The sequence below is a fragment of the Malaclemys terrapin genome, chromosome 23 (genome assembly GCF_027887155.1).
Source record: "Malaclemys terrapin pileata isolate rMalTer1 chromosome 23, rMalTer1.hap1, whole genome shotgun sequence".
NCBI lineage: Eukaryota > Metazoa > Chordata > Testudines > Emydidae > Malaclemys > Malaclemys terrapin.
The window spans coordinates 12,287,510-12,313,023 of record NC_071527.1 but is presented as its reverse complement, the minus strand read 5'-3'; the positions used below and the strand labels follow the sequence as shown (position 1 = coordinate 12,313,023).

At 46.7% G+C, this 25,514-nt stretch overlaps 1 protein-coding gene across 8 annotated transcripts in view; it reads left to right on the top strand.

Annotated features, from left to right (window-relative positions):
• BRD4 (bromodomain containing 4) overlaps window positions 1-25,514 on the top strand; it is a 203,596-nt gene that overhangs the window by 93,034 nt on the left and 85,048 nt on the right. For all 8 annotated transcript variants that reach the window (XM_054012978.1, XM_054012980.1, XM_054012979.1 and 5 more), the window contains 3 exons: window positions 3,627-3,945; window positions 11,331-11,468; window positions 23,229-23,364. In XM_054012978.1, coding sequence (XP_053868953.1) covers window positions 3,661-3,945; window positions 11,331-11,468; window positions 23,229-23,364 — 559 coding nt within the window. In that variant the 5' untranslated portion in view covers window positions 3,627-3,660. The remainder of the gene's footprint in view (window positions 1-3,626; window positions 3,946-11,330; window positions 11,469-23,228; window positions 23,365-25,514) is intronic.

Here is a 25,514-nt window from a genome sequence, read left to right as displayed (position 1 = left end):
TCTCAGTGTTGCCTATGTTGGCCCATGACTCCTGACTTATCCAAGGTATTCGCACAGCTGTTGGGGGTGGTTGTGTGGTCGCTGCCAAATATAGCATGCAGTTCCTTGTAAAAGTGGCATGTTTGTGGCGCTGCACCAGAGCAACTGCTTGCCTTCTTTGTCTTCTAGTATGCCTGCCGCAGCTCCTTGGCTTTCACATGGCACTACTGCAGGTCCTCTGGTAGCCATTCTGCACTATGCCCCAAGAGATCTGCTCATAGATGTTCACATTTCTATGGCTGGAGCTGAAATGTGTCTGGACAGCCCCTTCTCCCCACAAACCCAGGAGATCCACCACCTCCTGTGTAATCCAGGCAGGAGCGCATTTGGAGTGTGGAACTGGCATGCTTAGCTGGGCAGGCAAGCTCTCCACACCAACCAAACAGGAAATGGAAATTCAAAATTAGTGGTCCTTTAATAGGGGAGGGTTTTTTTCCTGCATACCTGACCACTGGGCAGAGGAGTTGAAGACTGTGACCAGAGTGGTCACAATGGAGCATTGTGAGACACCTCCTGGAGGCCAGTTAAGTTGACGTAAGGAATGCATTGTCTATACTGCAGTTACGTCGACCTAACTACATTGACTTAAAGCACTACACCTCTCACGGAGGTGGAGCTAAGTTGACGTAGCAGGTGGGATAAGTTAGCAGGAGCGATCTTGCAGTGTAGATATTGACATTATTAGGATGACGAAAGGCAGCTTATGTCGACCTAACTCTGTAGCGTAGACCAGAGCTAAAACTCTCACACCAGTATCAACTTCCTAGACTCCACGATCAGCTGAAGATAACTATATACAAGAAACTCACAGATCACTACACTTACCTTCACGGATCCAGTAACCACCCCAAAAATGTTCTCTACAGCCAGGCACTCAACTACCATAGAATGTTTCTAGGAGAAAGTCTGGGATACACACCGTAACACACTTAAAACCATGTTCACCAAACAAGTACACTCCACCAGAGAAGTAGAACACATCATGGAATGGGCTGCCCAATTACCCTAAAAGGACTTGCTTCAGTACGGGGTTGGGGGACGATGACACTGCACTCCCCTACTTGTCACTACTACCCCACACTGTAGTCTGTAGGGGGTATCATTAAACAACATACTTGATGTGGACCACATCTTGAAATAAATCTTTCCTAAATCCCCTCTTCTGGCTTTCATACAACCCCCCCAACTTCTTCAAGCAAATCAAAAGCAAGCTACCCTCAGAACAGGACGCACCAACTCAGTGGCACCAGACCCTGTCGTAACAGATGCAAAACCTGTAGACATACCTCCGCTACTACAATGATCAGTACCCCTCACAACACACCTTTCAAGATCCATGGGTTCTACACATGCTTATCATGTGGTGTACCTCATCCAGTGCACTAAATGCCCCAGTATCTATGTGGGTGAAGCAAACTAATTATCACTACATTCTCAAAAGAACTCGCACAGAAAAATGATGAAACAAAAATGCCTGTGGGTGAACACTTTTCATAAAATGGTCACTCCATATCTGGTATCTTAGTCCTTTTTCTCAAAGGAAACCTGCATAATAGCTCCCAAGCTTGTCTTTTGATAGTTAAATTCATGACTTTATTAGACCCTAAAAATCATGGATTTAATAAAGACACTGGATTTATGGCTCATTACAACAATTTGTAACCCACTCACCTGCCTTTATCCTATGACTGCAAAGTTTTTAACTGTCCATTTCACCTTCAACGGTCTCTTGCAATGTGTGTTAACTCTTTTATGCTTGTCTGTTCTACCTTGCATTTAGTTGTGACATTGAGTTCCTTGCCCAGAACTGAAGAAGAGCTCTGTGAGACAAAAGCTTGTCTCTTTCACCAACGGAAATCGATCCAATAAAAGATACTACCTCACCCACCCTGTCGTTACTGTCATCCATGGTCAGGGATGAAAGTAATATGAAACACTTACTCCAGGCCTCGAGTGGAAGGGGTGGGACTGGAGGTTCATCTCCCCCAGCCAGCCCATCTGCACTGCCTTGCCTGCACGCACCACCTGGGGCTCCGGCGGCGATTTAAAAGGGCCTGGGGCTCCGGTCGCCACCGCAGTAGCACTTTAAGGACTCTCAGGAGCAATTTAATGCTTTGCTGCGGCTGCGCTTTAACTTGGACTGTGTATGGGCTTCTTACCGGTATGCCGTACTGGCCTACTTTCACCCCTGTCCGTGGCCTGATGTTGGGTGAGGTGCTTGACTGCATGTAGAAGAGACCCAATAGCATGGTCAGGTGACACTTTGTTGTAACATCTTGCTATAGCTGGATTTTGATCTAGCATGAGTGGTTCAGGGAAGAGATGCCAACACTGCTTTGTGCATTTGAGAGATGTGGCGGTATAGGCTGGTGTTGCTTTCCAAGGTTCTAGATAGGTAGGAGAGGCGCTCTAGGAACAGGTCAGTACTTCTAGTCCAACAGATTAAGCACATAACTGGTTGGGATGTAATACAGTTGTTTAAGACCAGTGCTTTCTCTGTCAGCTTCCTTTGGTGTTACATGAAAGCAGTTTTGGTGAATAATGAGAGAAACTTACATTTGGAGAGACTCATATTTTGATGAGATAAAAGTAGTCTGATATCAATATCTGCTCTAATCAATATTTCTGTATGTCTTGTCTCAAGTTTGAACTATCAGTGTTTCTTAATGTTAAACTATAAGAATTAGCAAAGAAGACACACTGAAGCAGATTCCAGTGATTAGTCACTGCTGAATAATATGATTGAAACACTTCATAAAAATTGTTAGCTATGAGTCTCATATGGTTTGCCTAAATTAGGAAAAGTTTGAGTTATATTTGGGTTAGCTGACATGTTAGCTACTTCCTACCTAACCATAACATTTTCAGTATAACTTGTTGAGATATAAAGGTGTTAATCAGCATCTACACTTCAGTAAACATTGTGGTTGGTTGTGGTTAAGTAACGTGTTGGCTAACCCTGACCCAACACAGCCTTGTCTCAGAAATTAGAAGAACTCTTATAGTGAGGGGCTTAAATCTGATAATTAAGGTTCTTGCTCTTCGTAGAAAATGGAAGGCTTTAAGTGGCAAAGGCAATGAAACGTTAACTATGTCGCAGCTAACAATGCCATGCTAATTTGGTTCTCATTTGTGATACCAGGGAGGAGGCGATTCTTCTCTACACAGCATTAATAAGACTAATCATATTGAGGTATTCTATTCCTTTCTGGGCTCCTTGTTGAAAAAACTTACTCTAACATGGGCAAATACAAAAATAAAAGATATATACTGTAAAGAGACAGAAGAAAATGGCTAGGTGCGAAAAGAGGGGAACTAGAGTCAACTGACTTACCCGGGATATCCTTTTCAGCCTTGGGATCTAGGAATATGTCCAATCATTTGGCTAATACATGCTACTGAACAACAGAAGGCTTTTACTGAACTATCCTGCGAAGGTTGCAGGCTGTTGGAAGTATATCCAGTATTCTCAGTAAATTTGAAGTATACAGTGATTTCCTGGTTTGTACTTAAGCAATATGTAGTTACTAATGAAAACTGTCAGTTTTAACTGACCTGCAGTTAATACTGTTGCATTTGTCTTACAGAGTGCCTGGTGAGGAATGCGATGGGATCAATAGCATGTCTGTGGAGAGTGGCCCTGGGACAAGACTGAGAAATTTACCAGTAATGGGGGATGGACTAGAAACTACACAAATGTCTACAACACAGGCACAGACCCAACCCCAACAAGGCAGTATTGTAGGCACTAACCCCCCTCCACCAGAGACCTCCAACCCTAACAAGCCCAAACGACAGACCAACCAACTGCAGTATCTACTCAAAGTGGTGCTCAAGACACTATGGAAACACCAGTTTGCGTGGCCTTTCCATCATCCTGTGGACGCTGTCAAGCTAAACCTCCCTGTAAGTACTGATTGAGAAATCTGCTGCTGCTTCTTAGATTACACATTACATGTCTGTGACAGGTTCCCCCCACTTTGGGGTGCTGCCTGGAACTGGGGTACCACTGAGTCTGCCTGACCCTCCAGCCTGGGCTCCGTTTACACTGTATTGGTAAGGCAAGCCAGCCAAGCCCTCCCTCAGGCTTCAGACTGCACTTGACCAGCACACATACAGGTAGGGACACACCCAGCCTCAGCTGTGCACACAGATGCTGAGATCAACTGTGTATGGGAAGGCACAGCTAAGGAATTGCTCAGTACTCAAGTGCACACCCCCCTCAAGAGGGTAACCACACAATTGTACCGTCTTGCGCGGCACAGAGAACTGTACAGTGTAAGCTCATGAAATTCGCCCCCTCACTCAATGTGGAGAGGGATATACACAGCTTTTTGCCCCAAATTATGATTTCCCCACACACTGGTTTTAGACAAAACAAGTTTATTAACTACAAAAGATAGATTTTAAGTGATTATAAGGGCTAGCAAACCGTTCAAAGCAGATTACCTAGCAAATAAAACAAACACAAAATCTAAGCTTAATAAACCAAAGAAACTGGTTATAAGTAGCAAATTCTCATCTAAAATGTTGTTTTAGGCAGATGCCGAGATTCTTGAAGGTAAGCTGCACTTGCAGCTTAAAGCTCCAGATATTTCTTTCACAGGCCAGACACTCTCTAGCCTGGGCTCAGCCCTTCTCCCCTAGTCCAGTCTTGTTCTCAGGTGTTTCCAGTAGTCCTCTTTCTTGGACAGGGAATCAAAGAAGAACGAAGCACAATGTCACTCCCCTGCTTTAAATAGCTTTTGCATATGTCAGGAATCCTTTGACTACCAGTTTGATCCTCAAACCCGGTCAGTGGAAAAACACTAGTATTATTATGGAGTTCAGTACCAGGTGACTTGGTCACAGGTCCCTGCAGCCATAACTCAGAGTCTGTTTGCATCGTCCCCTGGAAGGCTTCTCAGTGGGTGATCAGCATTTTCTAAGACCTATTGTTCTCCCTAATGGCTCTTCCCAGTGAGACATCTAAACTGATTGCATTCTGCTTAGTGGGCATTCCCCAGGTGTAAACACATTTGTAATTGATGCATAGACAGTATTCCTAACTTTAGATACCAAAATGATACATGCATACAAATAGGATAATCCTATTCATTGAATCATAACCTTTCCAATGATCTCACATGTCTTACCTTGTATAAAATACATTATAGGTATGCCATAATCATATCCTATATAACAGTATCTCTATGAAGTATATGGGGCGTAATGCCACAATGTCTATGAAGAATATGAAGTCCTTTGTATCGTGGGTATTTTCTCCCTCCTACTGAAATCACCGAATCAGTGGTTTTTGGAGATGGACACCAGGAGGGGTACACTCTCAATGATTCAGCCAGTCTTCAAATTTTGTGGAAGGGAGGGTATTTATAATTAGGAATAATATCCCTTCTGGTTTATAGACAGAAAATGCATTAGGAATAAATATTTTGAGTTGTTTAATATGTTAGGATACTATTCCCTCCTGTCCCCCAGTCCACACTAGTTAATTCATCTCTCTGGCTGTCAAGCAGGAGGAATCATTAAGAAGATGAGCCAAGGTATTTGCCACCTTGGACTTCACTCTTCCCTGCCACTCAGAATACTGTTCTGTGTTCTGTGTAGTCACTTGCTTCATTTGTGCTATTTTGTATTAGTTAGCATAGACCTTGATGGAAGCTAAAATACTCATGTCCTTAGTGGAGTGCCTTGGTACTCATACAGCCTACAGGCTGCCTGCAGCTATGTTTGTTGTGGCCTCCAGTGCTGTTCAGTAATGTTCAGTAATTTTATAACGGAAGATTTTTAAATGTAAACATACTTAATTGGCTTACAGACATTTTGAAGCCTCTTATGTCTCCATGGTCACTCCTTCACTGTCTGCCAGAGTCCCATGGCTCACATAACATCTTCATAGGCAGGGGGGGACGAAGGGTATTAAATATGCCATCTGCCTATACTAAAAGACCACAGAATGGTTGGGGAAGCCATTGAGAGCTGTTCTGGAGAGAGCACCATGTGAATATAGCAGTAGAAATATATTACCGACCACCTGACCAAGATGGTGATTGTGAAATGCTCGGGGATTAGAGAGGCTGTAAAAAATAGAAATCTCAATAATAATGCAGGATTTCAGCTATCCCCATATTAATGGATACATGTCACCTAAGGAAGGTATGCAAAGATAGTCTCTAGACACCATTCAATAACTCCTCCTTGGAACAGCTAGTCCTGGAACCCACAAGGGGAAAGGCAGTTCTTGATTTACTCCTAAGCAGAGCACAGGATCTGTTCCAAGAGGTGAATATAGCTGAATTGCTTGGTAATTGCAACCATAATATAATTAAATTTAACATCCGGGGGGCAGGGGAGGGAGGACAGCAAAGAAGCCCCACCATAGTAGCATTTAACTTCAGAAAGGTGAACTATACGTAAATTAGGAAGCTAGTTAAAATGGAAATTAAAAGGCACAGTCAAAAGTGAAATGCCTGCAAGCTGCATGGAATTTTTTTTAAACACCATAATAGAGGCTCACATTAAATGTATACCCCAAATTAAAAACATTGTAAAAGGACCAAAAAAGTGCCACCATGGCTAAACAACAAAGTAAAAAAAGCGGTGAGAGGCAAAAAGGCATCCTTTAAAAAGTGGAAGTTGGTTTACTGAGGAAAATGGAAAGGAGCATAAATTGTGGCAAGTCGAGTGTAAAAATATAATTAGGCAGGCCAAAAAAGAATTTTAAGACCAACTAACCAAAGTCTTAAAAACAGCAATTTTTTTTTTTTAAAGTACATCCATTAGAAGCAGGAAGCTTGCCAAACAATCAGTGGGTTCGCCGGACGATCAACATGCTAACGGGGCATTCAAAAAAGATTAAGCCATTGTGGAGAAACTAAGCAAATCTTTGCATCAGTCTTTGCAGAGGATGTGAGGGAGTTTCTCATAACTGAGCCACTCTTCTTAGGTGACAGATCTGAGGAACTGTCACAGATTGAGTTGTCAGTAGAGGAGATTTTTGAACAAATTGATAAATTAAACTAATAAGTCACCAGGACCAGATGGTATTCACCCAAGAGTTCTGAAGGAATTCAGATATGACATTGCAAAACTACCCTGTCATTTAGATCAGCTTCTGTACCAGATGCTTGGAGGATAAATTGTGACACCAATTTAAAAAAAAAACTCCAGATGTGATCCTAGCAATTATAGGCCAATAAGCCTAACTTTCAGTAGCAGGCAAATTGGATGAAACTATAGCAAAAAACAGAATTATCAGACGTATAGGGGAAGAGTCAACACTGCTTTTGTAAAGGGAAATCGTGCCTCACCAACCTATTAGATTCTTTGAGGGAGACAACAAGCACGTGACAAGGATAATCCAGTGGATATACTGTATTTAGACTTTCAGAAAGCCTTTGACATGGTCCCTGAGCAAAGTAAGCCGTCATGGGATAAGAGGAAAGGTCCTTTCATGGATCAAGGACTGGTTAAAAGACAGGAAACAAAGGGTAGGAATAAATGATCACTTCTCAGAATGGAGAGAGGTAAATAGTGGTATCCTCCAGGAAACGGTACTGAGAACAGTGCTGTTCATCATATTCATAAATGTTCTGGAAAAAGAGATGAACAGTGAGTTGGCAAAATTTGCAGACAATACAAAATTACTCAAGATAGTTAAGTGCAAAACAGACTGTGAAGAGTTAGAAGGGGATCTCAGAAAACTGGGTGACTGGGCAAGAAAATGGTTGATAAATTGCAAAATAATGCACATTGGAAAACACAATCCCAACTATACATACAAAACGATAAGTTCTAAATTAGCTGTTACCACTCTGGAAAGAGATCTTGGAATCGTGTAGAGTTCTCTGAAAATGCCGCTCAATATGCATCCGCAGTCAAAAAAGCTAACAATGTTAGGAACCATTAAGAAAGCGATAGAAAATATCATTGTCACTATATAAATCCATGGTGCACCCACACCTGCATGTGAGTTGGTTGCCCCATCTCAAAAAAGATGCTTAGTATTGGAAAAGGTACAGAAAAGGACAACAAAAATGATTAAGGTTATGGAAGAGCTTCCATGTGAGGAGAGATTAAAAAGACTGAGACTTTTCAGCTTGGAAAAGAGACTACTAAGGGGGGATATGGTAGAGGTTTATAAAATCATGAATAGTGTGGAGAAAGGGAATATGGAAGAGTTGTTTATTCCTTTAGTTAACACAAGAGCCAGGGGGCACCCAATGAAATTAATAGGCAGAAGTTTAAAACAAACAAAAATAAGTACTTCTTAACACAGCGCGCGGTCAACATAAGGGAAAACGGGCACAGAGAGCACAGCTGCTGCTGGCATCCCAAAACTGCCCAAGCCCATATGCCACTAGCTCGTTGACTTCAGAAGGCACTGTTGTAGCCATCACGGAGTGCCATGAGAGGAAGAAATAAAGCTATCATCCCTAAATCTTTTTAGGAGAGGATTGCAGAGTACCATCATGAGGCCTCTCAGGAGGATACAAAAGATATGTCCTTATGGACATAAACTGCTCCTGCATGGGCTCCTATGCTGCGCCTAACTCTGCCAGGGAACAGAAAGCAAATAACTCTACCTCTGTTGGCTGTACCACTACCTCCTCTTGAACGAGTAAAACAATGGAAAGTCAATACCTTTCTCCTGCTATCTCAGGGTTGGTCCAGGCATCATCTTTATATTTACATATTGTAAGGAAAAATGTATGCACACGCTTACCGGAAGTTCCTTACCCTGGATTGGGCTCATTCATGCTCAGCTGGTGACACTGGCTAAACTGAGGTAGAGTCTCAAACTGGTCCTGGTTTGTGACATAGCTGGACCCCTCTCCTCCCAGTACTTCTCCTCCTTGCTGTTTAAGGCAGGGTTCTCTGCCTTGGGCTCCTCAGAGGTATCCAGGTGGCTGGTGGGGTCTCTGCCAAGTATGTCATGCAGCTTGATGTAAAGGCAACTGGTCTGGCCTTGTGGTACGCCCTCCACGATACCTTCAGTTTCACCCGGCACTGCTGCTGATCCCTGTTGTACTCCTTCATCTGCATCACCTGTGCAATCATTTCGTGGCTGGTCCACAGCTGTGCCTGTACAGCCTCTTTTCCCCTCAGGCCCAGTAGATCCAATACCTCCTGTCTACTCCAAGCAGGAAAGTATCTAGTATACAGAGCCGGCATGGTTGGTTGGGCAGTTGCACACAACAAAGGAGAGCTTCTAGATGTGCTTACTGAGGTGGGCTATCAGCAGGAATCCTAGTTTTCTGTGATAACTCAAAATTATCCAATGATAAAAACATAAAAATCCAGGGCTTTGGAGCGGAGCCCAGAGCAGCTCCGGAGCAGTGGAGCTGCAGGTTTTTGCCTGGAGCTGGAGCGGAGCCGGAGCACAGCTCCAAAGCCCTGTAGTTTTTCTGTAATTAAAATGAAATGCTGAACTTTAGTTTCCCTAGCCATAATATATATAGATATCAGTTGAACACAATGTTTTATTGATATATTTATAATTTTTGGGCTGATACACCAAACCCCGCCGCCTAGGGCTGGCAACCCGAGCCCCGCCTATTCTGCTGATTGGATAATCAAAAATTCCGTTACTCTGGCCCCAATCCCAATTAGATTGGATAATCGGAGTTCCATAGTATATGTTTTTAGAAATGTGAAAACTAAAGATTCTCCGTAAAAATGCAAATTCCACGTTTTTCGGTGGCAAACGGATTTCTAGGATCTCTGGCATTTAAAAAATATGTGGAGATTTTAACGGGTAAGGGAGTATCTTCTGATCTTGATGCTTGGGCAGTGGAGTTCACAAATGTCACCAAGAGCAATCACTGTTGGTCATTGTGTGACAACTGCTGGAGGATCGAAAACCTACTTATGAGAGGAGACTCAAAGAGCTTGCTTTGTTTAGCCTAAGCAAAAGAAGGCTGAGGGGAGATATGATTGCTCTCTATAAATACGTCAGAGGGATAAATACCAGAGGGGAGGGGAGTTATTTTAGCACCAATGTGGACACAAAAACGAATGGATGTAAACTGGCCATCAGCAAGTTTAAGCTTGAAATTAGGCGAAGGTTTCTAACCCTAACCATATAGGAGTGAAATTCTGGAAAAGCCTTCCAAGGGAAGCAGTGGGGGCAAAATCCTAACTGACTTCAAGACTGAGCTTGATAAGTTTATGGAGGGGATGGGATGATGGGACTGCCTCCAGTGGCATGTGGCCCATCTGCGACTGCCAGAAGCAAAAATCCCCAGCGGCTGGAGATGGGACATTAGATGAGGAGGGCTCTGAGCTTCTACAGAGAATTCTTTCCCAGGTATCTGCCTGGCCGTTCATGCTCATATTTGGGGTCAGGAAGGAATTTTTCCACAGGCAGAGACCCCGGGAGTTTTCGCCTTCCTCTGCTGCACGGGTCACTTCGGGTTTAAACTAGTGTAAATGGCGAATTCTCTGTAACTTGAAATCTTAAAACCATGATATGAGAACTTCAGTAACTCAGCCAGAGTTATGGGGTTTATTTCAGGAGTGGATGGGTAAGATACTGTGGCCTGCAATGTGCAGGAGGTCAGACTAGATGATCATGATCATCCCCTCTGACCTTAAAGTCTATGACATATGTCACGCAGCATCTACACTCACTGTCAACCTCAGTAGATCGACCATGGCTCAGTGCAATTTAGGGAGGTGGTTTTACTGCATCACCGCAATGGGGCACTTACGTTCGCCAAATACCATTTTATGCACAAATAGAGCAACCCAAGATGATTTACATCAGCCTAACTTTGTAGTGTTGACCCGGCCTAAGTTACTGTAAAGTGATTGATGGTGGCTGAGGCAAGAACTCTTTGTGATAGATAGGAGTTCTGAGTATAGCTTTCATTTGAAAGCTCCCCACGGGTTTGGTTAGAGCAGTGGTGCCTAACCTTATAACACAGGAGGGCCACATAAACCTACACGCAACCTTGTGTGGGCCAAACAGATTAAACATCCTTGTTTAAACAAAAATGATGTAAATATGACGACAAAACGCTGATGAATCAGCTGTTAGTATATTGTGTTGAAGCAGGCCACGGGCCTTATGAAATCTAGTGAGCTGTGTATGGCCCGTGGGTCATAGGTTCAGCATCCCTGGGTTAGAGTAATCAGTAAAGTTCAGTGATTAGAAGCAAGAGGCATGAAAAAGCTTATCAAAGCTTTGCATTTATCCTATAATAGTACCTGTAAATATGCACTTTATGTATCAGCATTGTTGGATTTTTTCCAGGCTCTAAACTGATATTTCTCTCTGATTTCCACAGGATTATTATAAGATTATTAAAACTCCTATGGACATGGGAACAATAAGGAAACGTTTGGAGAATAACTACTACTGGAATGCTCAAGAATGTATCCAGGACTTTAATACAATGTTTACAAATTGTTACATCTACAATAAGGTATACGACTTTATGAATTTGGGCCTGCCAAACGAATGTACTGTAATCATTGCACCACTTCAGAACTGCATGTGATTGGTTCAGATGTTACTTATTGGACTAGATGGCCTCCTGAGGTCCCTTCCAACCCTGATATTCTATGATTTATTCTAACAATCCTTAAATGTAACTGAATCCAGATTAATAGTTAGTTTCTTGAGAACTGTGGATACTAATAATTTGATAGCCTTTTAGGCCCCTCTTGCCTTTATGCAATGAAAAGACAAGACAGACCTATCATCCTGATATTCTCTCAGATGAGTTAATAGTGGATATTGGCATTTAAATATCTATGGTTAAGAGGCCGGAGACTGCTGGAGGGTGAGCAACATGCTTGGTGGTAGGAAGGAGGTGAGAAGTGGAATGCTACAATGGATCCTTTGGGCCCAGTTGTGTTCTTACTATAGCGCGATGCGATTTCCCCCTTGCACAGTGTGCACTGTTCTGCATACCATTTTACAGGGGGGCTATCAAGGAATTGAAAAAGATAGAGAGCAGAAAAGATCTCTAGGGTGGCAGGGAGTGGGGTGTTTATAATTGAGGATAGGTTGGGAAAAGAATTGATTTATGCTTCTAAAACTGAAATAGGGGACATGGCTGAGTTGTGAAACTATGTGGTAGAGAGAAGATGGAGGCCACCAAACTGTTGGAGAAGGTAATAGTCTTAAGAACAAGGAGCTGTGAACCGGATCTGGGACTAAGTGTTAAGAGACGCTTCCTTAGAGTGAGTTATTAACTTGTAGGTTCCATAGGCAGCGAAGAAGCTGTGTGACCCCCAGAGGATTTTGTTCATTTGTTCAAAGATCTAGTGTGATCCTCCCACTACACTATACTTCTCTTCCTTCTCTTGCCCTTAGTACACTCTCCTCCTCCTCCCCCATCATTGGCACCAAGACTTCCTGCCTCCTCTCCTCTTCCTGCCCAAGTGCCCCATCCGCTCTTGTCTTCTAACGTCCCTTACATCTGCTCTCACCCTTTTCTCACTCTTATCATCCTCTCTTTCATCACATTCCTTTTCCCTTACAATGCAAGCATGTTTAGGCCTCCCTATCTTCCCCCTCAGACCATGGTCCAATCTCTCTTCTCACCTTCATCTCCAAACTCATTAAACATTCTATCTGCAACTGCTGTTTGGAGTTTTTCTTCCAGTTCTGTTGTTGACCCTCCAAACTGGCTTCTGCCCTCTGCACTTCACTGAAATGCACAGTAAAGTCTCTAATGACCTTTCCACGGCCAAAACTCAGTTTCTGTACTTTCTTTATCCTCCTTGCCCTCTCGGCAGCTTTAGACACCATCAACCTCTTGAAATTTTCCCCTTTGTTGGCTTTTCATGATTCTGTCTTCTCATGGTTCTTTTTTCCTCAGACTGCTCGTTCATATTTTCTTCTGCTGTTGTCCCTCAAGGCTTCCTCCTAGGGCTTTCTCTTTTTCACCCTCAACACTCTAGGCATTCTATCTGCAAACATGGTTTTAGTTATGATCTTTATGCTCATGACTCACAAACTTACCTCTCCACTGATATATTATCTCTTTTTATCCAGTCTAGTATCTCAACCTGTTTTTCTGACATCTCTTCATGGAAGTCCAATCATCATCTTAACCTTAACATGGCCAAAACTCAGTTCTTGATCTTTCCTTTCAAGCCCTCCACATTCCCCTTCCTCCCAGGCACTCAGGCCCATAACCTGGGTGTAAGTTTTTGACTCTGCCCTGTCACTGGACCCACACATTCAGTCATGGGTGGTGGGTGGAGGCCCCTCTTCCCCCCCAAAGCCTTGGGTGGTGGGTGGAGACCCTCTTCTCTCCCCCGCCCCACAAAGCCTTGGGTTGGCCAAAGCTGTGCCGTGCTTCCCCCTCCCCAGACCCAACCCGCCCAGGGGAAAAGCGTCTGATATGCCCCATGCAAGTTCCAGAGCAGCTGAGGAGGTGGTATGTGCCTCCTCAGGCACCTTGGAACCTGCATGGGGCATAATAAAGCAAAAACTTCGCTGCCAAACCCTGCAACCGGGAGTCCAGCAGCACGGGCTGGCATGCAGAGCTTCCCTGGCCTATTATACCCTCCACCCATGAATTCAGTTCTTTTTTTATATATTACTGTTTCCTTGCACATCTTTAAAATATGACCTCTGTCCACACAGCCAAAACTTTCACCCAAGCCCTCATCATTCGTCTCTTGACAACTGCATCTTCTGCCCTTAACTGCTGCTGCCTGCTTCCATGAGGAGCTGCTGCTAAAATGATCATCTTGGCTTGTTGCTCTGACCGTAACAGCTCTTGATTCCTCACATTGACACCACCTTCACCTGTGCATCACATACAGGTTTCTTGTCTTCATCTTTAAGGATGTTCCTAACTTAGCCCCATCCATACCAAACTCATCTAGTAATATTATCAGCATATTCATAGAATATCAGGGTTGGAAGGGACCTCAGGAGGTCATCTAGTCCAACTCCCTGTTCAAAGCAGGACCAATCCCCAACTAAATCATCCCAGCCAGGGCTTTGTCAAGCCTGAACTTAAAAACATCTAAGGAAGGAGATTCCATCACCTCCCTAGTAACCCATTCCAGTGCTTCACCGCCCTCCTAGTGAAAAAGTATTCCTAATATCCCCTCTGCAACTTGAGACCATTACTCCTTGTTCTGTCATCTGGTACCACTGAGAACAGTCTAGTCCATCCTCTTTGGAACCCCCTTTCAGGTAGTTGAAAGCAGCTATCAAATCCCCCCTCATTCTTCTCTTCTGCAGACTAAACAATCCCAGTTCCCTCAGCCTCTCCTCATAAGTCATATGCTTCAGCCCCCTAATCATTTTTGTTGCCCTCCGCTGGATTCTTTCCAAGAAAAAGAGCACACTGTTGACTCATATCCAGGTTTTCGTTTACTTTAACCCCTAGATCCTTGTCACGGAGTATTGGGGGACTCAGGGCCCTGCACCCCCGGCTTCCTGCGATTCACCATGACTCTCAGCCAGCCAGTAAAGCAGAAGGTTTATTTGGATGACAGGAATACAGTCCAAGACAGGTCTTGCAGGCACAGACAACAGGGACCCCCTCAGTTAGGTCCATCTTGGGGTCCCCGGGCATCCAAGCCCAGCCCCCCTTGGGAGGTCAGAGCCATCTATGCCCCCCAGCCCTCTCTCCCTGCCTGCTTCCAGCACTCTGCTTTCAGCGACCCCTCCCACCGCCTTTGTTCAGTTTCCCGGGCTAAGGAGTCGCCTCCCCTTCAACCCCTTCCTGGGTTCTCATGTTACACACTCAGGTATGCGCCCTCGGGCAGATCCCATCCTGCAATGCAGACTATCCCAGAACACTCCCCTGTCAGCATTCACAGACCACCGTGAGAACAGGCCCAGTTCGTCACATCTCTCCCCCCTTCGAGACCGAACTGAGCAGGGTCACTTTAGCCAGTGACCCGGGGAAGTTCGAACCTACCCCCGTTCCCATGGATGCCCCCGCATCCCTCCCATTCCTTGGTGAGAATTACACCAGGCCCCTCCAGTTTCACGCCCCCCCTTAGGTCGGGGGTGCTTGATGGCACTCACAGTTCGCATGTGGGAAGGTTTATGCGGCCTGCGCCCTTTTCCCACCCCCATACCTCTGGGGTTCCAACTGGGCTGTGGTCTTCTCCCAGCGCTCCAGTCTGGAGGTCTGTGCTTTGGGCTCTCTTGGTTCAGAGCCGCCCTTTTAACCTTGGCCACCCTCTGGAAAGGATCCTTTATGCTGGGCAAGGGTCCTAAAGCTGTTTTCCCCTTGTCCCAGGCCTTCCTCCCCCTCTGACAGGGGTCACAGGATCCGCAGTACTGTCGGACAGTAACAAAGACCCCAGGCCAGTAAAAGCTCCGTAGCAGCCTCTGCTGGGTACGCCAGGTTCCCTGGTGCCCTGCGAGGGGAATGTCATGGGCCCGGCACAGCAGCTGGCGGCGATACTTCTGGGGTACCACCAGCTGCCTCCTGATCCCCCCTGACTCCATTTTCCCTGGGGGAGCCCATTCTCGGTACAGGAACCCCTTCTCCCACAGGAACCTTTTCCGGCCACCTCGTCCCATGGTCTGTACCGCATTGAGGTCGGCTAGGTCCCTTATCTTCCGCAAGGAGGGATCTCTCTGTAACTCGGCCTGGAACTCAGCAGCTGGGACAGGGATGGCCACCTGCTCTTTCTCGCCCGCTGGGTCCGAAGCTGCAGCCTCCCTGAGCCGCGTCCCTGGGCGTTCCCTCCCCACCAGCTTAGGGTCCCGCGCCTCAGGCAAAGCACCCCCCCCAAGGCCAGGGGGCAGTGCCCCTTGCCGGCTCTGACCGCGGGTCACAACTAAGGCGGTCTGGGGGCTGCTTGGCCAGTCCTCTAGGTCCCCCCCCCATCAACACCTCGGTGGGCAAATGGTGGTGCACTCCCACGTCCTTGGGGCCCTCCTTGGCCCCCCATTTCAGGTGTACCCTCGCTACGGGAACCTTGAATGGGGTCCCGCCCACCCCGGTCAGGGTCAGGAAGGTGTTGGGCACCACCCGATCTGGGGCCACCACCTCGGGCCGGGCCAGTGTCACCTCTGCGCCCGTGTCCCAGTAATCATAAACTTTCTTCCCCTCCACCTCCAGGGGAACAAGGCACTCGCTCCGCAGGGACAGCCCCGCGCCAACCCTGTAAACGGAGAACTTTGAATCCGGAGCATCTGGCCCCCCAGAGAAGCTAGCCTGGGGCTCTCCTCCCTCCTTAGCAGGTGGTACTCTGCCAGCCCCCCTTCCCTGGGAATGCTGCCTCTCGCCGGGCTGGGTCTCTACCCAGTCAACCCTCTGTGGGTTCGGCCTGCTCAGTCTGTCCCTGAGCCTGGGGCACTGGGCCCGTATGTGGCCCTTTTGGCCACAGTGGTAGCAGCCCATGTCCCGTGGGTCCCCTTGAGTGGGTCGGATGGTCCTGATGCCGGATGTTCCCCTCTGATGGGGTTTTTCTGTATTTTCCCACGGGGAGGTCCCATGGTGACTCTCTCTCTGCGTTGTGGTGGGATTGCTCCTTTGGGACTCCTCCCTTTTATCTCCTGACCGGCTCTTTACGAACTCATCGGCCAGCCGGCCTGCCTGTTGCGGGTTCTCTGGCTTTCTGTCCACCAACCACAGCCTCAGGTCAGATGGGCACCGCTCATACAGTTGCTCCAGTACCAGCAGTTTGACCAGGTCCTCCTTCGTCTGGGCCCCATCAGCCCACTTGCTGGCGTATCCTTCCATGCGGGCGGCTAGTTGCAGATATGAGATCTCAGGGGTTTTATCCTGATTCCGGAACCTTTCCCGGTACATCTCAGGAGTCAGCCCAAACTCCCGTAGCAGGGCCTTTTTGAATAGCTCGTAGTCCCCTTTCTCTGCCTCTTCCAGTTGGCGGTACAATGCCACGGCTTTGGGGTCCAGTAAGGGGGTAAGGACCCGGAGTCTGTCCGCGGGCTCCACCCGGTGCAGCTCGCAGGCCGTCTCAAAGGCCTCCAGGAAGTCATCCATGTCCTCCCCCTCCTTGTATGGGGCCATGATGCACTTATCAAAGCTCCGTGCAGTCCTGGGTCCCCCCTCACTCACCGCAGCCGGGGGTTCGCTGCCCTTCAATCTCGCCAGTTCCAGGTCATGCTGACGCTGTCTCTCATTCTCCTGTCTCTGTCTCTCTTCATGCTGACGCTGTCTCTCATTCTCCTCCCGTTCACGCTGATGCTGTCTCTCTTTCTCCTCCCGTTCATGCTGACGCTGTCTCTCTTCACGCTGATGCTGTCTCTCTTTCTCCTCCCGTTCACGCTGATGCTGTCTCTTTCTCCTCCCGTTCATGCTGACGCTGTCTCTCTTCATGCTGTCTCTGTTGTTCACGATCCTCCAGCTCTCTCAGTTTTAGCTCTTTCTCCCATTCCAGCCAATTCCGCTCCCCGGATGCCGAACGTCGCCGGGAGGATCCTCTGCTGGCCGGTGGGCTTCGCCGGGGGGACCCCCTGCTGGCCGGGGGGTTCACGGCGCCCTCTGTATTTGCTGGGCTCCTCCCCACCCTTCCCCTAGGCATAGGAAGGAGGGGTCTCGGGAAGCCCTCAGCAGCCGGCTGACCACTCCCAGCTGGGACAGACACTGGTGCCTGCGCTGCATTTGCCAGGCTGCTTCCCTGAGACACAGGGATCAGTTCATTCGCGCGATCTTCCGCCTCCAGCTGGGCAATGAGCTGTTCTTTGGTGAGCCTCCCAATGCGCAGCCGCCTCTGCTTGCACAGCTCCACCAGGTCGCTCTTAAGCCGCTTGGCATACATCTTCCTGCTGGCCACTCACCGGCCTGTGTGCTCACAGCTCCCCACAGTTCCCAGGGGGCCCCCCTAGTGTGCCAGCCCTTCTCGAGGTCACCGCCTCTCTGCCAGGGTCGAGCTGCAGACTCCTCCGCCCCTGGGACCACTCGCTGCGATCCCCCCGGGGGACCCTGTTACTGCAAAAGTCCTTCTCGCTGGTCACACACTCCCAGGGGTAATAACCGTCTCTCTCTCACTCTTCAGCACGCCTGGTCCCCGTCAATCCCCCTTCGTTTTACTGCTCCCCAGTCACTTACTGCAGGAAGCGCCGTCCACGGGGTGCAGTAGATCCCGCCGCTGCCACCAGTTGTCACGGAGTATTGGGGGACTCAGGGCCCTGCACCCCCGGCTTCCTGCGATTCACCATGACTCTCAGCCAGCCAGTAAAGCAGAAGGTTTATTTGGATGACAGGAATACAGTCCAAGACAGGTCTTGCAGGCACAGACAACAGGGACCCCCTCAGTTAGGTCCATCTTGGGGTCCCCGGGCATCCAAGCCCAGCCCCCCTTGGGAGGTCAGAGCCATCTATGCCCCCCAGCCCTCTCTCCCTGCCTGCTTCCAGCACTCTGCTTTCAGCGACCCCTCCCACCGCCTTTGTTCAGTTTCCCGGGCTAAGGAGTCGCCTCCCCTTCAACCCCTTCCTGGGTTCTCATGTTACACACTCAGGTATGCGCCCTCGGGCAGATCCCATCCTGCAATGCAGACTATCCCAGAACACTCCCCTGTCAGCATTCACAGACCACCGTGAGAACAGGCCCAGTTCGTCACAATCCTTTTCTGCAGAACTGCTGCCTAGCCACTCTGTCCCTAGTCTGGAGCAGTGCATGGGATTCTTCCGTCCTAAGTGCAGGACTCTACACTTGTCCTTGTTGAACCTCATCAAATTTCTTTTGGCCCAGTCCTCTGATTTGTCTAGCTCCCTCTGTATCCTGTCCCTACCTTCCAGCATATCTGCCAGTCCTCCCAGTTTAGTGTCATCTCCAGACTTATTGAGGGTGCAATCCATGCCATCCTCCAGATCATTAATGAAGATATTGAACAAAACCGGCCCCAGGACCGACCCTTGGGGCACTCCACTTGATACTGGCTGCCAGCTAGACCTGGAGCTATTGATCACTACCCATTGAGCCCGACGATCTAGCCAGCTTTCTATCCACCTTATAGTCTATTCATCCAGCCCGTACTTCTTTAATTTGCTGGCAAGAATACTGTGGGAGACAGTGTCAAAAACTTTGCTAAAGTCAAGGAATAACCCGTCCACTGCTTTCCCCTCATCCACAGAGCCAGTTATCTCCTCATAGAAGGCAATTAGGTTCGTCAGGCACGACTTCCCCTTGGTGAATCCATGCTGACTGTTCCTGATCACTTTCCTCTCCTCTAAGTGTTTCATAATTGATTCCTTGAGGACCTGCTCCATGATTTTTCCATGGACTGAGGTGAGGCTGACTGGCCTGTAGTTCCCCGGATCCTCCTCCTCCCCTTTTTTAAAGATGGGCACTACATTAGCCTTTTTCCAGTCATCCAGGACCTCCCCTGATCACCATGAGTTTTCAAAGTTAACGGCCAGTGGCTCCGCAATCACATCCGCCAACTCCTTTAGCACCCTCGGATGCAGCGCATCCGGCCCCATGGATTTGTGCTCATCCAGCTTTTCTAAATAGTCCTGAACCACTTCTTTCTCCACAGAGGGCTGGTCACCTTCTCCCCATACTGTGCAGCCCAGTGCAGCAGTCTGGGAGCTGACCTTGTTTGTGAAGACGGAGACCAAAAAAGCATTAAGTACGTTAGCTTTTTCCACATACTCTGTCACTAGATTGCCTCCCCCATTCAGTAAGGGGCCCACACTTTCCTTGACCACCACCTTGTTGCTAACATACCTGTAGAAACCCTTCTTGTTATTCTTAACATCTCTTGCTAGCTGCAACTCCAAGTGTGATTTGGCCTTCCTGATTTCACTCCTGCATGCCTGAGCAATATTTTTATACTTCTCCCTGGTCATTTGTCCAATCTTCCACTTCTTGTAAGCTTCTTTTTTGTGTTTAAGATCAGCAAGGATTTCACTTTTAAGCCAAGCTGGTCGCCTGCCATATTTACTGTTCTTTCTACACATCGGGATGGTTTGTTCCTGCAACCTCAATAAGGATTCTTTAAAATACAGCCAGCTCTCCTGGACTCCTTTCCTCCTCATGTTGTTCTCCCAGGGGATCCTGCCCATCAGTTCCCTGAGGGAGTCAGTCTGCTTTTCTGAAGTCCAGGGTCCTTATTCTGCTGTTCTTCTTCCTTCCTTGTGTCAGGATCCTGAACTCGACCATCTCATGGTCACTGCCTCCCAGGTTCCCATCCACTTTGCTTCCCCTACAAATTCTTCCCTGTTTGTGAGCAGCAGGTCAAGAAGAGCTCTGCCCCTAGTTGGTTCCTCCAATACTTGCACCAGGAAATTGTCTCCTACACTTTCCAAAAGCTTCCTGGATTGTCTGTGCACTGGTGTATTGCTCTCCCAGCAGATATCGGGGTGATTGAAGTCCCCCATGAGAACCAGGGCCTGTGATCTAGTAACTTCTGTTAGTTGCCGGAAGAAAGCCTCGTCCACCTCATCCCCCTGGTCTGGTGGTCTATAGCAGATTACCTTCACGACATCACCCTTGTTGCTCACACTTCTAAACTTAATCCAGAGACTCTCCGGTTTTTCTGCAGTTTCATACTGGAGCTCTGAGCAGTCATACTGCTCTCTTACATACAATGCAACTCTCCCACCTTTTCTGCCCTGCCTGTCCTTCCTGAACAGTTTATATCCATCCATGACAGTACTCCAGTCATGTGAGTTATCCCACCAAGTCTCTGTTATTCCAATCACATCATAGTTCCTTGACTGTGCCAGGACTTCCAGTTCTCCCTGCTTGTTTCCCAGGTTTCTTGCATTTGTGTATAGGCACTTATGATAAATCGCTGATTGTCCTGCTTTCTCAGTTTGAGGCAGGAGTCCTCCCCTCTTGCACTCTCCTGCTCGTGCTTCCTCCCGGTATCCTATTTCCCCACTTACCTCAGGGCTTTGGTCTCCTTCCCCCGGTGAACCTAGTTTAAAGCCCTCCTCACTAGGTTAGCCAGCCTGCTTGCGAAGATGCTGTTCCCTCTCTTCATTAGGTGGAACCCGTGTCTACCTAACAATCCTTTTTCTTGGAACACCATCCCATAGTCAAAGAAAGCCTTCTCTCTGACACCACCTGCGTAGCCGTTCGTTGACTTCTACAATTCAACAATCTCTATATGGGTCTTTCCCTTCCACAGGGAGGATAGACGAGAACACCACTTGCATCTCAAATTCCTTTATGCTTCTTCTCAGAGCCATGTAGTCTGCAGTGATCTGCTCAAGGTCATTCTTGGTAGTATCATTGGTGCCCACGTGGAGAAGCAGGAAGGGGTAGTGATCCGAGGGCTTGATGAGTGTCAGCAGTCTCTCTGTCACATCGTGAATCCTAGCTCCTGGGAAGCAGCACACTCTTTGGTTTTCCCGGTCGGGACGGCAGATAGATGACTCTGTCCCCCTTAGGAGGAAGTCCCCAACCACCACCACCCACCTCCTTCTCTTGGGAGTGGTGGTTGTGGAACCTCCATCCGTAGGACAGTGCATCTCATGCCTTCTAATCTGTGGAGTCTCCTTCTGCTCCCTTCACTTGGATGTATCATCTAGTCCACTCTCTGCATTAGAACCAGTGGAGAGAACATGAAAACGGTTGCTCACCTGTATCTGCATTGCTGGTACATGGATGCTCCTCTTTCTTCTTCTGGAGGTCACATGCTGCCAATTTTCTTCACCTTCCCTCTGTCCCCATTGCAGAGCCTGCTCTGATTCTTCAGAATGTTGTGCCCGCAGAAGCATATCCTGACCTCTGTCCAGGAAATCTTTGTTTTCTCTTGTGCAGTGTTACTTGTTTCTCCAGTCATTGAACCTTCTCTTTCAGTATGGAGACCAGCTTGCACTTTGTACAGCCAAAGTCGCTTCTGTCCTGTGGAAGAAAGATAAACATGGCACATCTTGTGCAGGTCACAACAGCTGATCACTCACCATCCATATTACCTCCTTTCTAAGAGCTTCCTTAGCTGTTGCAGTAACTACTCAGAGAAGTCTGCAAGATGAAATCCTCAGTGGGCTCTCCCCAGGTGAACTGCCAGTCAAACTTCCTCTGTTAGCCTCTCCATTGTTCACCACTCAGCTGCTTCGCAACTGGCTTCCTTTTTTATAATGACCCTTTCTTTCTCCCTGCCAGAATTCCCTGGCCTTTGCTGCCCACCAGTCAGCTTCTTCCTTAAACATCTCTATGCTTTCTCCCATAATTCCCCTTATGAGTGGGTAAAATTCCCTGATAAAATCCAAAGAGCCATTGCCATATTGTCCTTCAGATCCCTCCTTAATACACACCTGCCATGATGCCTACAAAATGCAGCCTGCTGATCATACCACTAGCAGGTGACAAACTGGGATTATTCCACTTCCTTTCTTTTCCCACTCCCTACTTTTGTTTCCAGTTGAAAAACCAAATTACAGTGCAGCAACAAAGCTGTTCTTCACCATACTCATTTGTCTGTACGTTGTATTCACATCTCTCTACCCATCATCTGTTTGTGCTGTCTTTAGAACGTAAGCCCTTCAGTGCAAGGAGAATGTATCTCTCTTTTCTGTTTGTTCAGCATCCAGTGTTGTAGGGCCATAGGCCTTTGGATACGATCATAATATAAATACCACTACTACTACACCTAATGTAAGCATTTAAAAAAGAAACATTAGAGGAACCACTTGGTTGGGATCCAGAAGTATTAGAGCAGAGGTCCCCAAAGTGTGGGGCGAGCTCCCTTAAGGGGTGTGGATGACTGCCTGGGGGGGCAGGGCGGGGCCTGGGCCAGCCCCCACGGGGGCAGGGAGGGAGTGCAATCCAGCCCCTAACTGTCCCCTGCTCTGCTCTGCCCCGCCCCCTAGCTACATCCCCAGTTCCCAGCCCCACATGTGTGCCTGGCCTCATCCCCAGCCTTGGCCGGTGGCCCCAGCTCCATTCCCAGGCTGAGGCTGGGGGCAAGCCCTGGAGTGGAGCCACACCCGACCGTGGGCCTGGTTGCTGGCCCCCAGCCCAGCCCCGGTTCAGGGAGGTACTGGGGGGTGGGAGGAAGACACGGGGTAAGGGGGATGTGATCCTCAAAGTTTGGGGATCGCTGTATTAGAGTGCAGGATAGGATAGGTGGGTGAAAGATGTATGATGTCTGTACGGAAATGGTTTTGTTGCATTTTCAATCTTGGTTATGACTAAACTCAATATTAAAGGGAGAAAAAGACGGAGCGAAATCCTAAATGTGGCATTAATTTTCTAGGTTACAATCTCATGCAAACCTTGCTTCAAAAGTGTGTGCCAGGCCTAATTTATTTTATCTATCGTTAATCCAGCCAGGGGATGACATAGTCTTAATGGCAGAAGCTCTAGAAAAGCTTTTTCTGCAGAAAATCTCTGAAATGACTGAGGAAGAAACTGAAATTGTAATAGTCCAGGCAAAAGGAAGAGGACGTGGGAGGAAGGAAGCAGGTAAAGTACTTTACTGACCACTCTTGAGTTCAGTCCTTGTTCTTGTTCAGGGGTACCCTCTAGTGCCCATTGGTTGCAGGGTCCATGCAATTTGAATAAAATAGCAAAAAATTAACAGCCACCCTCATGTAATCGTCAAACTACAAGTCACAACATACAGTGCTTAATCTTAATTTCAGCTGCTTATCTACATTGGATATCTGAGCTGTTGACAGCGAATAGATATGGGCCACATTTTAGAACTCCCTTGACCATGTTTGCCTTTGGGCATCCTGCTTATGCAGTAGAACCATACTAATATGTACACATTATAATTAGCACAAGTAAATGGTTCTCTCCTTACTTTTCAGTGAAGTTTAAAAGATGAGAACTATAGGAGTGAAATCTTATTACTGTCACTTCATTATATTTACTAAATATACTATCAGTACATTGTGAAGGCCCATAAAAGTAAATTACAGTAGTCAAACAAGCAGAGTATGTTGTATTATACCATTTCCCTGAGCTTTACTGTGTTTTCATGTAACAGCTAATTTGGTTAATTAAAAAGAAGAACAGGAGTACTTGTGGCACCTTAGAGACTAACAAATTTATTAGAGCATAAGCTTTCGTGGACTACAGCCCACTTCTTCGGAATATGCATATGCATCCGAAGAAGTGGGCTGTAGTCCACGAAAGCTTATGCTCTAATAAATTTGTTAGTCTCTAAGGTGCCACAAGTACTCCTGTTCTTTTTGCGGATACAGACTAACACGGCTGCTACTCTGAAACTTGGTTAATTAAGTCATCATAGCAAATAGCAGGTTCTACTGTAATTAGGAAAGAATTAGTAACTGAAGGGAAACTGATTCTCAAAAGTCTAACCTTACTTGTATGTTTGTTTTGGTGACACCTACATAACCCTTCAAGAATATTAAGGTTTAGATGTAACCATGCTCCTAATGCAAAAGCATCTGAAAACAGGAGCAACAAGCAGAATAATGCACTGAAGTCGTTTTTGCACCTAAAAGCTGTCACCAATATGGATGCCTCTTAATTTTGTTAGATCATCTACTGGGTGGGTTTTCCAAGGTTATGTATATACAACATATTTTTATTGCATTTTGTAATAATCTGCCAACATTTGAAAAAGTGTGCTTGCTACTTTTGAAATGAAATGCTCTTCACTGAAGATAAATTCAGCTTTGTGTAGACAGCTTACGCAAGGCATGTACCCCACTGAATTATCACTCATACTCTATTTTGAGGGCTAAACTGATGTATTGGCTTTGTGTGGATCTTTGCATGGTGGGGTTTTCAGCCTGAATGCTTTATACTTTGTTTATTTAAAGGTGAACTACATCACATTGAAGGATATTTAAAATTACAATCAGTAAAACTATGCATGTAAACTTATGTTCAATATTTGTATTGTGTGCTTACATGTCAAGCCTACACATTTTTAATAATTTAGGTTTTTGGAGCTTGGTTCATAGATTCATAGTCTTAAGGCTGGAAGGGACCATTGTGATCTAGGACTGACCTCCTGTATATTGCAGGACATAGGACATCCCTACATTAATTCAGATTTGAATAAGACCAATCCAACCTTGATTTAAAAATTTCCAGAGAGACTCAACAACAGCCCTTGGTAAGATGTTCCAATGGTAGATCTAAGTATGTTGGCTTCAGCTACGTTATTCACTTAGATCGATTTCCCCCCACACCCAGTGTAGACCAGGGCTGAGTTAAATAAATTGAGCTTGTTGAGCCTTTACCTATTTAACCTCTCCAACTTTTTCAACGTCCTGGAATTGTGGGCACCAGAACTGGATATAGTATTCCAATAGCAGTTGCAACAGTGCCAAATTCAGAGGTAATATAATATCATAGTTTTAAATTTAAAAAATCAAGTTAGTTTGACCAGATCTTTTTTATATGAATCATATCTAATTGGCATTACCCTCCTTTAATTCTTTATTAATCAAGTCCCATAGCAGCTGCTCCATTATTTTGCCCAGGCTCAGTGTCAGTCTGAGAGGCCTATAGTTACTTGAGTCATCCTGTGTATCCTTTCTAGATACTGGCACAACCGTAGCTTGGTTTCTTTCCTCTGTAACTTCTCCACTATTCCAAGACTTATTGAAAATCATGTTGAGTGCAGCAAGCTC